This window comes from Myotis brandtii, unplaced genomic scaffold, assembly GCF_000412655.1.
Source record: "Myotis brandtii unplaced genomic scaffold, ASM41265v1 scaffold193, whole genome shotgun sequence".
Lineage (NCBI taxonomy): Eukaryota > Metazoa > Chordata > Mammalia > Chiroptera > Vespertilionidae > Myotis > Myotis brandtii.
The window spans coordinates 19,428-32,497 of NW_005357191.1; the positions used below are offsets into that span (position 1 = coordinate 19,428).

Sequence of the window (13,070 nt, forward strand, 5' to 3'; positions counted from 1 at the left end):
GGGGTGGGGAGGAGAGTAGCCACACAACACAAATGGTGGGATACAGTCCTTTTGAGGAGGCCATGCCAGCAAGGATTAGGAAGTAGATCTAAGTGTGGCCCTTGATGCAGAGATGTCAGGAGTTATGATCAAAGGAGGGAGCCAAGCATATGTGACTGGCCATGAGAGAGCCATATAGGTGATCTGGGTCCACTGTCTAGGACCTGGATGCCATGAGAGGTAAGGCAGCTGTATAGGGTGAGGTAGTGGTGTGGGTGTGAAGGGTGAGGAGGAGGTGAGGTGGGTGTGGGAGGTGAGGAGGTGAGCTGGGTGTGGGAGGGGAGGATGAGGTGAGCTGGGTGTGGGAGGGGAGGAGGAGATGAGCTGGGTGTGGGAGGGGAGGATGAGGTGAGCTGGGTGTGGAAGGGGAGGAGGTGAGCTGGGTGTGGGAGGAGAGGAGGAGGGGAGGTGAGTGTGGGAGGGGAGGAGGAGGTGGGGTGGGTGTGGGAAGAGAGGAGGAGGTGAGCTGGGTGTGGGAGGAGAGGAGGAGGGGAGGTGGGGGGGGGAGGGGAGGAGGAGGTGAGCTGGGTGTGGGAGGAGAGGAGGAGGTGAGGTGGGGGTGGGAGGGGAGGAGGAGGTGAGCTGGGTGTGGGAGAAGAGGAGGAGGTGGGCTGGGTGTGGAAAGTGAGGAGGTGAGGTGGGTGTAGGAGGGGAGGAGGTGAGGTGGGTGTGGGAGGAGAGGAGGTGAGGTGGGTGTGGGAGGTGACAAGATGAGGTGGGCTGGGTGTGGGAGGAGAGGAGGAGGTGAGGTGGGTGTGGGAAGTGAGAAGGTGAGGTGGGTGTGGGAGGGGAGGAGGAGGGGAGGTCTGAGATGGTGGAAGGACAGGGAGGGCTGGGTTGAAGAGCACAGCTCTAGCCAGGAAGGGGTGGTTGGTTTCCATGCCAGAGTGGAGGGTCTATGACTGGTTTCTGTGGCTGGTGGACATCCTCTCTGGGTTGGGGTCTGCATCTTGTGTTGTGGTGGGTCTGATGGTTCTCCCCTGCAGCAGTAGGGGGCTCACTGTGTGTGGTCAGGTGGTTTGGAGTGGACTGAGAGCCCAGGCTGAGGGTTGGGGTAGGGGCTCGCTCAGCTGGAGTTGGTGGGCTGGCCCATGGCTTAGGGGCCAACTGTGTGATGGATGGTAGCCAGTTGTGTGGGCACCCCTGCAAGGAGACAGGTGGGTGTCCCCTCTCATCAGAACAGCCCCTGTGAGGGGTGTCCTGCCTGTGTCCCTGGGGCCCCACCTCCAGAAGGTGCCTGTGTTGCCAGCTTGGTATGTGTGGCCTGTTTCTTGTCTACAAACTGCAGCATCCAATGGTCTGTGTGTCCATCTGACCCTCCATAGTCCTGACCCCCCAATTCACAAAAGTCTTGGGTCCTGAGACAGCCATGGAGGTTCCATGTCCGTGCTGCACATGTCTGTGAGTTGTGCAGGGTTCCCCCCTGAAGTGGTGGAACAGGCCTGAGACCCTCAGCGATGGGGAATCAGGACCAGGCCTGGCCATAGTGAGGTATGGCTGGCAGTCTGGTGACAGGTCAGGGGGTCCGGGATTCAGGGGCCTGGGTCTTCAGGGGCCCTCCTGAGGTCCTGGCCCCTCCTGAAGGCCAAGTAGATGGACAGAGACAGGACGGGGCCACCCCTATGTCCTAGGAGGGTCCAAGGAGCAACATCGATGAAGGAGCACAGGGGCAGGGTGGGCCTCAGAAAGAGCAGAGAGAAGGGCACCTCTGCAGGTGTGATGGCCGCCAGTCATGGGCCTCCAGACCCACCCATGAGACAAGGTGGGCAGTGAAGAAGAGGATTCTGGAGGCTGGGCAGGGCCATCATGTGCACGATGTTCAGACCTTGGGGGAGAAGCCACCACCATGACTCCTCAAGCTGCATGGACCTCCAGCAGGGACGCACTGTGCCCTGTGCTAGTCAGACTTCCTGGGAGACCAAAGGAGCACGGGCTCCGAGGGCTTCACTCAGCCAACAGCCAGAGTACAAGACCTGCAGTGACAAGCTCCAGGTGGCTCCAGAGAGCTGCTTCTAGAAGTGTGGGGGTTCTAAGGACACCTGTACCAGGGCAACAAGCTCACAGACCTTCCTGGCCGGGGTGTTCCTTACTCTGGTCTGTCCAGCTCTGGCCTCAGGAGCTACAGGAGGTGATGAGGAGTAAGCGCTGATGCAAACTCGTGGGGGAGATTTAGGCAGCCCTTTTCATGCCTCCTCCAGCCATACGTGTAAGGGTCACAAATTGCTAAAAAATAGGGAGCCATGGAGGGGGTCATGGCCATGGTGTTGTTATCTGAGCAGCCTGGCGTGTCGAGTGAGGGAAGGGGCCAGGGGTCTTGACTCTGACCTCAAAGTCTGAGGCAGGACAAGGAACAGAAGGTTCCAGATTACATCCTTCTGGTCACTATCTCTGTCCATTGAAACTATGGCCATTTCCCTGTGTCTGTCCTGCTGAGAGGTCCTCACTGAGAGTCCAGCTCCTTCTCCTCGTCACTGGCCTTCACCTCGATAGGCACCACTTCCCACCACTGTCTCCATGTGTTCATGAATCCTCGTTTGCTCCAGAGTGTGTTTCATTGTCAAGTGTCCATGTCTTGCCCAAACCCCCAAGTTCCCCAGGCAAACTGATGTTTTCTGGGTCCTTCTGACCTCCCTAGCCTTGCCTGCGAAGTTCACAAAGGGTCTGAGGAATGAGGAGGCAACTGAAGGGGCAACGGCCACACTTCTCTGCGAGCTGAGCAAGGAGGCACCTGTGCAATGGAGGAAGGGGCTTGAGACCCTCAGAGCTGGGGACAGAGTCAGCCTGAAGCAGGACGGGGTTGTGTGTGAGCTGGAGATCCGAGGTCTGGCTGCGGCAGATGCCGGGGAATACTCGTGCGTGTGCGGGCAGGAAAGCACGTCGGCCACACTGACAATCAAGGGTAACAACAACTGTGGCCAAGCAGAGCCCTGTTTTGGTGTCCGGTTACTTGTTTCATGACATCTACGTGCACTCATTCCATGTTCTCTGCTGTCTCAGTGTCATTCTCTACCCATAATTCCACAGAATTCCTTCCACCTTCCCGGCTGTTGTGCAAACCATGAGAAACCAGTATCTAGGCCACTTCTCATTCCTCATGTCACCACTGGTTTTGTTCTGTTTCCTGTCAGAGTCTGTGTCACCTCGTCCATCCAGTCATGTCCTGCCCCAAATTTCCCCACAGAATCTGTTTCATGTCTTTCCAGCCCTCCCGGCCCTGTCCACCAGTTTCATACAAAGCCTCAGGCCTGAGGCGTCCATGAAAGTGGCACAGCCCTGCTGTTCACAGGCTGGCTGAGGGATGCTACCATGCACAATGTGACTGGGCACACCCAGCGTGTGGCCCGTGTCCACATGGGTTTTATGTCTCCTCTGTGCTGTCCATGTCTTGTCTTATCCATGAGCTCATATGTGTGACTGTGCCCATATCTTTCTGACTCCCAGCCCTGCCCGCCAAGTTCACAAAGGGTCTGAGGAAGGAAGAGGCCACAGAAGGGGCCATGGTAACGCTGCACTGTGAGCTGAGCAAGGCGGCCCCTGTGGAGTGGAGGAAGGGGCTCGAGACCCTCAGTGCTGGGGACAGAGTCAGCCTGAGGCAGGACGGGGCTGTGTGTGAGCTGGAGATCCGGGAACTGGTTGTGGCGGATGCCGGGGAGTACTCGTGCTTGTGTGGGCAGGAGAGCACGTCGGCCACATTGACCATCAAGGGTAAAGTCTGCATATGGCCTCAGGGACCCATGGCTTGGTGTCTTCACATTTCTACTCTGTTGACACCTGCTCCGTTTTAGCATCCATGGGTTTATGTCTCCAACTTGGGTCCCCGAGCATCTTCCAGCTTCATCTCTCTGTCCAGAAGTCCTGATGTCCATGTCTAGTCCTTGTGTCTACTGTTCCTCTTGTTCCATTTGCCTTTGTCACCATCTGTGCATTTGTTCTCAAGTTCATGCCACAGCCAATAGCAGTTTGTGTGGTCCTCGTGAATGTCCTTGTCCTGGACACATAGTCCCACGGACTATCTGAAGTTCTCTGTGTCACTCTAACCCTCCCCAGCCCAGCCTGCGAAGTTCACAAAGAGCCTAAGTGATGAGGAAGCCACTGAAGGGGCCACAGCCATGCTGCTGTGCAAGCTGAGCAAGGCGGCCCCTGTGGAGTGGAGGAAGGGGCTCGAGACCCTCAGAGCTGGGGACAGAGTCAGCCTGAGGCAGGACAGGGACCTGTGTGAGCTGGATATTCGGGAACTGGTTGTAGCAGATGCCGGGGAGTACTCGTGTGTGTGTGGGCAGGAGAGGACGTCGGCCACACTGACCGTCAGGGGTAAAGACCATGTGTGGCCAAGCAGAGCCGTGCCTTGGTTTCAGTTACTCGCTTCATGACATCTGCCTGTGCTCATTCCATGTTCTCTGCTGTCTCAGTGTCATTCTCTTCCCATAATTCCACAGAATACCTTCCACCTTCCTGGCTGTTGTGCAAACCATGAGAAACCAGCATCTAGGCCACTTCTCATCCCTCATGTCACCACTGGTTTTGTTCTGTTTCCTGTCAGAGTCTGTGTCACCTTGTCCATCCAGTCATGTCCTGCCCCAAATTTCCCCACGGAATCTGTTTCATGTCTTTCCAGCCCTCCCGGCCCTGTCCACCAGTTTCATACAAAGCCTCAGGCCTGAGGCGTCCATGAAAGTGGCACAGCCCTGCTGTTCACAGGCTGGCTGAGGGATGCTACCATGCACAATGTGACTGGGCACACCCAGCGTGTGGCCCGTGTCCACATGGGTTTTATGTCTCCTCTGTGCTGTCCATGTCTTGTCTTATCCATGAGCTCATATGTGTGACTGTGCCCATATCTTTCTGACTCCCAGCCCTGCCCGCCAAGTTCACAAAGGGTCTGAGGAAGGAAGAGGCCACAGAAGGGGCCATGGTAACGCTGCACTGTGAGCTGAGCAAGGCGGCCCCTGTGGAGTGGAGGAAGGGGCTCAAGACCCTCAGAGCTGAGGACAGAGTCAGCCTGAGGCAGGACGGGGCCGTGTGTGAGCTGGAGATCCATGGCCTCGTGGTGGCGGATGCCGGGGAGTACTCGTGCGTGTGCGGGCAGGAGAGCACGTCGGCCACACTGACCGTCAGGGGTAAAGACCATGTGTGGCCAAGCAGAGCCGTGCCTTGGTTTCAGTTACTCGCTTCATGACATCTGCCTGTGCTCATTCCATGTTCTCTGCTGTCTCAGTGTCATTCTCTTCCCATAATTCCACAGAATACCTTCCACCTTCCTGGCTGTTGTGCAAACCATGAGAAACCAGCATCTCAGTGCTGGGGACAGAGTCAGCCTGAGGCAGGACGGGGCTGTGTGTGAGCTGGAGATCCGGGAACTGGTTGTGGCGGATGCCGGGGAGTACTCGTGCTTGTGTGGGCAGGAGAGCACGTCGACCACACTGACCATCAAGGGTAAAGATTGCCTGTGGCTACATGGACTCATTTGGGTGCCATGGCCCTCTCCTTGTCTCTTGCATCCACACTCTGTACCCATGGGCACTCCCTCCTCTCTGCCTTGAACAATTTCCCTCTGTCTGCTTTCTGCTTGCCTATCACTGTGTTGTCCAGTGTCCTGATATCTAGGTACTGATCTCCATCCAAATGACTTCACTTGATCAGTTCTCATGGTAAAGACAGAATTCCAGCTTGTCCTTCTTCCTATCCTAATCTGTGTATTTTTTCCCCTTTCTAGCCTCTAGTCAGGATCTGAGGGATGGCCCTGTCTTAGGGGTCCGAGGGGACCCCCTGGCCCTGATTGCCTGATGGGACACAGCCCTGCCCATGGGCATCCTAAGTGGAGGCTGGCATGAGATTTGCCTGGTTAGATCCAGAGCTCCTCCCAAAGCTCCCACCATGGACCCTCCTTTCCCTTGAAGTGGACTCAGACCCATGATGCCCATTCCTACCCCAGTCTCCTGGGACCTGTGGCAATGAGTCCATTGGGCATCCAGACAGCTGGGGTGAAGCTGAGAGCCATGCCTGACCTAGGTTCTCAGCGAGGTTGACTGGTGTAGGGGGCCTGTCTCCTGACTAGGTGTGTGTGGAGCTTGTCTCCTGGCTGGGTCTCTAGACTGACCCTGTCTCCCCTCTGCCCACCCACCCCACAGCCCCGCCGTTGGTATTCAGGGAGCCTTTGCAGAGCCTGCAGGCTGAGGAAGGCACAGAGGCCAGGCTGCGGTGTGAGCTGTCTGAACCCAGGGCTGTGGTCTGGAGCAAGGGTGGCCTGGAGCTGCAGGCCGACGAGCGCCGGGAGCCACGGCAGCAGGGCTGCATGGTGGAGCTGGTGCTGCGGGACCTGCGCTGGGAAGATGCGGGCGAGTACACCTGCACCTGTGGCTCCCAGGCCACCAGCGCCACCGTCACCGTCACAGGTGGGCCCCAAGGTGGCCTCTGCCCTCTTCACAGGCCGTGCATGCTTTGGGGGGCCCTCTGGGCTGCAGTCTGTACTGGAGTCTAATCTGAGGGGACCCTGACTCGGGCAGGGCTGGTGAGTGGACCTGACTAGATGTTCGGTTGACTCTATGTCCCCCCTCCCCACAGCTGCACCCGTGCGGTTCCTCCGGGAACTGCAGGCCCAGGAGGTGGATGAGGGTGGGACGGCACGCCTGTGCTGTGAGCTGAGCCGGGCGGGCACCAGTGTGGAGTGGCGCAAGGGCTTGCTGCAGCTCTTCCCCTGCGCCAAGTACCAGATGATTCAGGAAGGCATGACTGTGGAGCTGCTGGTGCACGATGCAGACCAGGAGGATGCTGGACACTACACCTGTGACACAGGCCACGCACAGAGCACTGCCAGACTCTCAGTTCGCGGTGAGCTGCCCGCGGGTCCCTGCCTTCCCAGGGCCCCTCAGACCCTGTGGAGTGGAGGGTGGGGTGCATTGCTCAGCACTTCTAAGTCACCCTCTGGCCCCCCAGCCCCCAGGCCCATGTTCCAGACTGAGCTGCAGGACGCAGAGCAGGAGGTGGGCAGCCTGGCCCGGCTGTGCTGCCAGCTGAGTGAGGTGGAGCCTGGGGCCCCTGTGCAGTGGCTCAAGGAGGGTGTGGAGCTGCACACTGGCTCCAAGTACGAGATGCATCACCGGGGGGCCATGTGTGAACTGCTGATCCACGGGCTCGAGGCCAAGGACGCGGGCCAGTATGCCTGCGTGGTGGGTGGCCAGAAAACCATGGCCTCTGTCAAGGTCAGAGGTGAGCCCTTCCCTAATAGCTGCCCTGTGACCCCCTCCCTCCAGGTGCTGTTCCAGGGGTGGCTCTCAGGCCCCTGGGGTTACAAGCTCTCTCTTCTCATTTCGGCATCACTCCCCTGTCGACAGTGGGGAAAAGGGAGGCTGTGGCCCCTGGGTGCTGCCCTGCCCCCGGCCCCTAGCCGGCAGGTAGAGCAGCCTGACTTGGGCTGTCCTCTCTGAGCCCCTGCCTGTCTGTCTGAAGGTCTTGCCTTTCTGATGTCCCAGCCAGGGCAGGGCTGGCCGCGGGGTGGGGATGGAAAGAGGCAGCTCCCCACTCTGCAGCCCCTTGCCTACTTCCTCCCAACAGAGATGCTTGAGCCCATCTTTGCCCCCAGGGGGTCTCTGTAGCAAATGAGGTGATGGATGCTATGTGAGGCAGATAGAGGCCGTGACAGGACAGGCATGTGAGAGTATCCGGGAAGGCTTCCTGGAGGAGGGAGAGTTAAAGGTTCACCTGGGTGCTCAGGCCTGACTGGTAAAGGGTCCCATCACCCACACCCCTGAGCCTGAGGTAACCATTGTGTGAGGTCTGGTTGACATGGAGGTGCAGGCTGACAGGGAGGTGGATTTCAGCTGTAAGGTGTTGAGGGCAAGGGCCACAGCTGCCCAGGGGTGCCTCCAGGGCCTGCCACTGCAAAGCAGCAAGGTGGCAGAGGTGGTTGTGCAGGGCGACCACACCCACATGCTGCAGCTGAAGGGTGTGACATGAAGATGCAAGCACAGTCTTCTTCCACGTGGGCCTCTACAAGTCCTCAGCCCAGCTCACTGTCCGTGGGAGTGGGTGAGGGTGGCTGCCCCTCTCAGCACACTCGGAGCCAAAATGTCCACACCCTGTTGGGAGACAGAGGCAGACTGCAAGGGTCCCTGCTTTGGGGACTGGGAACTAGCCCCATGCATGGGTGGTTCTGAGGTGGCCCAAGATGCCAGGGTTGAGTGTACCCTGTATGCTTATCTATAGTAATTGGGGTGGGGTGCTGGGGGCAGACTCCAGAACTGGGAGGTGCTCCTGACAGTGGAGCATCCCAGCTGCTGAGGCTGATGCCACACTTCCCTTGGTGCAGCCCCCCAGGTGACCATTCTGGAGCCCCTGCAGGATGTGCAGCTCAGTGAGGGCCAGGATGCCCATTTCCGATGCCGGCTGTCCAGGGCCTCTGGCCAGGAGGCTCGCTGGGCCTTGGGAGGAGTGCCTCTGCAGGCCAACGAAATGAATGACATTACAGTGGAGCAAGGCACACTCCACTCGCTCACTCTCCACAAGGTGGGACCCTGGGACCTGCCTCCATCCACATGCTCCCAGGAGTGTGGGAGGAGAAGATTCCAACTCCCATTGGACTGGCCTGGGGAGTTGTCAGGAGACATGGTATGAACAGGCTGCCAGGCTGAGACCCCATCTCCGCTCCCACAGGTGACCCTCGAGGATGCAGGAACCATCAGTTTCCAGGTGGGCTCATGTAGCTCAGAGGCCCAGCTGAAGGTCACAGGTGGGCAGCCCCCTCCCACACCTGGCAAGGTGATGTCTCCATATCCCTCCCCAGTCAAAGAGCTGTTGGGGGGGGTGTGGTCAGAAACCCAGGTCTTCCAGCAGTTATTTTGCCTTGGGGTGGCAATTTTCCAACCCCTGACTGCTAACACCATGAACTGGATAGCCCACTGAGGTGGGCTAGTGAAGATCAGCGTGGAAAATTCTAGTGTGCATGTGGGGTCCTTGTGTGGGGGTTAGTGCTGTCTGCAGGAGGGAGGTGGGGAGCCTGGCCATTGGGGCAGGGGGTTGGGCCCTAAGGTGGAAGCCCTCTGTATGGCTACTCCTATGGCACAGGCCATCTTAACACACATGTGCATACTTGACAGGCTCCCAGGTGATGGTGACACGTGTACAGTTTTGGGTATAGTGTAGTTGGCCTCAGGCATGCAAACAGGATTTCAAGAACCTTCAACTTAGATTATACCTTGTCTGAAGAGCTGGTTATTCTTGAGTGTCCCTCACCTGCTGTTCTACTCCTGGTTCTCACACCAGTCCCATCCATCTAACCAACTATCTACTATCCATCACCATTCATCCCTCATCCACCCACCCACCATCCATTTATCCACCATACTTCATAATTCATCCATTCATCCATCCATCCATCCATCCATCCATCTATCCATCATCCATTCATCCAACACGTAGCATCCATTCACCATCCACCATCTATTCATCCATCCACCATCAATCCATCCACCATTAATTTCTATCTTCCATCCATCCACCATCCATCTACCATTTACCTATCTATCATCCACCATCTATCCATCCACCAACATCCATCCATCAATCAATTCATCTATTCAATCATTTATCCATCCACTTATAAATCATCCATTTACCCAACCATTCATCTGTTCACCTATCGACTCATCCATTCACCATCTACCGTCCATTGAACAAACCTTCTAAGCCTCTACCCTTGTGTAAGTCTCGGATCTTCAGAGGGGCCAGGTGCAGCTCTGCCATCATGGAGCCCCCAGTCCACTGGGATAATTGGACATTAGAGACAAAGCATGTCCTGGGTCTTCAGGGGTGAACAGATATGGCGAGTTCTGTGGCCTCTAGTGCTGGGAAAGACTGTGGTCTCTGGGATTGGGAAAGGCCTCAAATTGAATGGTGGGAGATGGGCAGTGTCCTAGGTATCGAGATCTGGCTGGGCCAGAAAAGGCTTTGTGTGTTCATCAGGGTGGTTGGTTGTGAGGGAGGACATGGAGCTGGGTTGGGACTTATGCAGGGTTGTGCCTTAACCCCTGTCAGCCAAGTCCCAGCCTGTGCCAACTGACCCGTGTACAGACACCTGGCCATGTCCTTGGGGGAGGGAAATGGCATGGGGTGTCCTGATAGGTGTTATATAGACCAGCTTAGGTACAGTGCTGGAAGTGGGAATGGGGAGCTGGTGGAGCAGTCAGGGACTGTCAGATGTGCACGCTCAGAAGAGGGTTGGGGCAGGTAGAGGGCTGGGGCTGGAGTTTTGGTGGTGCATGCCCAGGAAGGGCTTGGGGAGGTTTCTGAGGAAGGCCTAGCTGGGGCAGGTGTGGGAACACAGATCAGGCAGCAGCCGGGTTGGGGAAGCCCCTGTGCTAGGGCCTGCTGTGTGCTGGGGCAAAAGTAGTTGCCATGGGCATTAGGGCCCTAGAATTTTAGGTTTGGGGACCACAGGTGACATCTGGCCATATGGCCTTCTGGGAATTGAAGAAGCATCTGCTTCCACACCTGCAGGGATGGAAGGCCTACTACCTGAGGCAGACCCCACCCTCTCAGAGTGGCAGCCCCACAGCCTCTTCTCCCCACCTACCTCGTAGCCATGGGGCCTGGGACTTGTTCATTCTGATTGCTGAGGCGGCTGTAGATACATGCCTTCTGTGTATTTTTGTGAAACCAGGTGTATTCTGGAGAGGGTGTGAGTGCAGGGACACTGAGCCCACTCTCTGTGAGTGTTTGAATGTATCATTCCATGAGCAGGGTGGGATAGCTAAACCCCAGTGCCAGGGATCCCCAAAATGGTATACCCCCCACATAGTCCTGTGGGCCCAGGGCACCCCAGCCTGCCCTCCTATTGCCCTCTTGTGCAGAGGCAGCACCATGCCTGGTACGTGGCTTGCAGAATGTGGACGTCTTTGCGGGGGATGTGGCCACGTTCTCCTGTGAGGTGTCCTGTGCGGGTGGGCCCGAGGCCTGCTGGTGGCTGGATGGGACTCTGCTGCAGGACAGCCCCCAGAGTGCCATCTGCGTGCATGATGGGACGGTTCATTCCCTCACGCTGTCGGGCCTGGGGGTTGCTGACTCAGGCACCGTCACCTACCGTGCAGGGCCCCTGGTCTCCACGGCCAAGTTGTTGGTCAAAGGTACCAGCCGATGGGACCCCGCCTGCACTAATGCTTCTGCCATCGCTGCTCCCGCAAGCTTCCTGCAGGCTCCGGGGCAGGGGGTTGGGGACTGGCATTGCTCCACACATGCCATGTGTGGACACTCAGGCAGGCTGCAGTCCTGCTTCCTGGATGAGAAAGAATGCTTGGCTCAGAGCATGAAGCTGGAAGGCCAACTTCATGCCCACCTGCTCGTGGGATCCTGAGAGCTGGTGCCACCTGGTCGCCACTCTGCGGCTGCACCTATCTCAGGCCTATACCCAGAGGGCAGCCTTCCCACCTTGCCCCAGCCTGCCCTATCCCTGCTCGTGGCTGCTTACACCGCTGTGGTTTGGGTTGGGGGTCTTTTCTCTTTGGGGACAGAGCTAGCCATTGGGGAGGCAGTGGGCCAGGAACCCCTCAGTCCACGCCCAGTCGGGTGCTCCTGGGACGGCCGCTTGGTGTGGTTTCACCTGGCGTGTTTGCAGATGGGTCTTCTCTGCACTGTTGAAGAGTAAATTGACATCCCCCCAGGTCCAAGGAGCAAACCATTTTTTGAGTAGGATTTTTCCAGGTGGAGATGGGATGGTGCCCCCTGGAGGGGTGGAGAAGCCCCTGAAAAAGGGACAAACTGGGCAGGGGGTACTGCGTGCCCAGCAGATGCTGAGGGCCCCTGAACTTTTAGGAGGAGGCATTGTGTCCCTGCTGGTGCCCCATGCTCCCCAGGCTCAGGGAGGAAAGGGCTCAGGAGGTCAGAGGGGCCAGGAGGGGACAAGTGGATGGAGGCCGTCTGCCATGGGTGGGGTGTGTAGGGGCAAGGCTTGCACTATGTGGAGGGTCCTGGGCCACCATGGCCAGTTCCTTTCCTGCCAAAGCCCCTCGCTTGCTTGCTGATGAACTGCTGCTGCTACCGCAGAGGGCGGGTAGGCGCTGGTCACACGGCTCAGGCTTACACGTGCCCGGCGTGTTGGCCGACAGATCCCGCAGTGGAGGTGGTCAGTGCCATGCAAGACCTGGCGGTGGAGGAGGGTGGCCCGGCCGAGCTCCTCTGCCAGTACTCACGGCCAGTGCATGCCACGTGGAAGATGGACGAGCAGGAGGTGCGCGCCGACGGGCGTCGCGTCATCATAGAGCAGGACTGGACCGTGGCCAGGCTGTCCTTCAGGCCAGCCTTGCCCTGCGACAGTGGCATCTATTCTTGTGAGGCTGCGGGCACCCGAGTGGTGGCTCTGCTGCAAGTGCAAGGTGAGGCCGCCCAGCAGGCAGCCCAGGCCTAGCAGGCTTCGGCATGGCCAGCCAAGACGCAATGGTGGAGCATCGGGCAGGGGCAGCCAGCAGAGCGTGACCGTGCCAGTACTAGAAAGATGGGATCTGAGCAGTAGGTCCTGCTGAAGCTGGCTGGGCCCTGAGCCCACCCATCCAGACCCCACCCCTCCTAAAGCAGCCTGATAACACAGGGTGGCTGGACAGACCCTGGGCAGAGACTACCCCTAAAAGAATCTGCATCCAAAACACTGGGGAGGTAGAGGCAGGCAAGGAAGCAGCCTCCGGGCGGGTGAGCAAGCAGGCCTGGGGCCACAGGACCCTCCGCAGGGCTCTACGTGGGGCTCTGTCCCCACATCCTGGACTCAGATCCCAGCTCTGCCCCTTCCCAGGCTGTTGCTTGGATGGTGCACCAAGCCCCATGACCTTGAAAAGATATGCTGTTGGGGAACCAGGAGCAGGGGACAGTGGGCTGCCCCACTGTGTGGAAGGGAGCATTGTTTGGCTGAAGCCACTTGATCTTTGGGAAAATCTGGACTGTCCCTGGTGTTGAGTGAGCTGGAGAGTGGAGACAGTTGTCGGGGCCATCCAAGCTGGAGAGCAGGTGTGAGCAGGTGAGACCAGTCTCCCACAGGCCACGCGAGGTCTCCA

At 58.1% G+C, this 13,070-nt stretch overlaps 1 protein-coding gene across 1 annotated transcript in view; it reads left to right on the forward strand.

Annotated features, from left to right (window-relative positions):
• OBSCN (obscurin, cytoskeletal calmodulin and titin-interacting RhoGEF) overlaps window positions 1-13,070 on the forward strand; it is a gene marked incomplete at its 5' end in the record, with an annotated part of 100,648 nt that overhangs the window by 17,218 nt on the left and 70,360 nt on the right. The window contains 10 exons of the mRNA XM_014538577.1: window positions 2,675-2,938; window positions 3,481-3,744; window positions 4,087-4,350; window positions 4,893-5,199; window positions 5,282-5,472; window positions 6,168-6,431; window positions 6,601-6,867; window positions 6,973-7,245; window positions 8,345-8,541; window positions 8,689-8,764. Coding sequence (XP_014394063.1) covers window positions 2,675-2,938; window positions 3,481-3,744; window positions 4,087-4,350; window positions 4,893-5,199; window positions 5,282-5,472; window positions 6,168-6,431; window positions 6,601-6,867; window positions 6,973-7,245; window positions 8,345-8,541; window positions 8,689-8,764 — 2,367 coding nt within the window. The remainder of the gene's footprint in view (window positions 1-2,674; window positions 2,939-3,480; window positions 3,745-4,086; window positions 4,351-4,892; window positions 5,200-5,281; window positions 5,473-6,167; window positions 6,432-6,600; window positions 6,868-6,972; window positions 7,246-8,344; window positions 8,542-8,688; window positions 8,765-13,070) is intronic.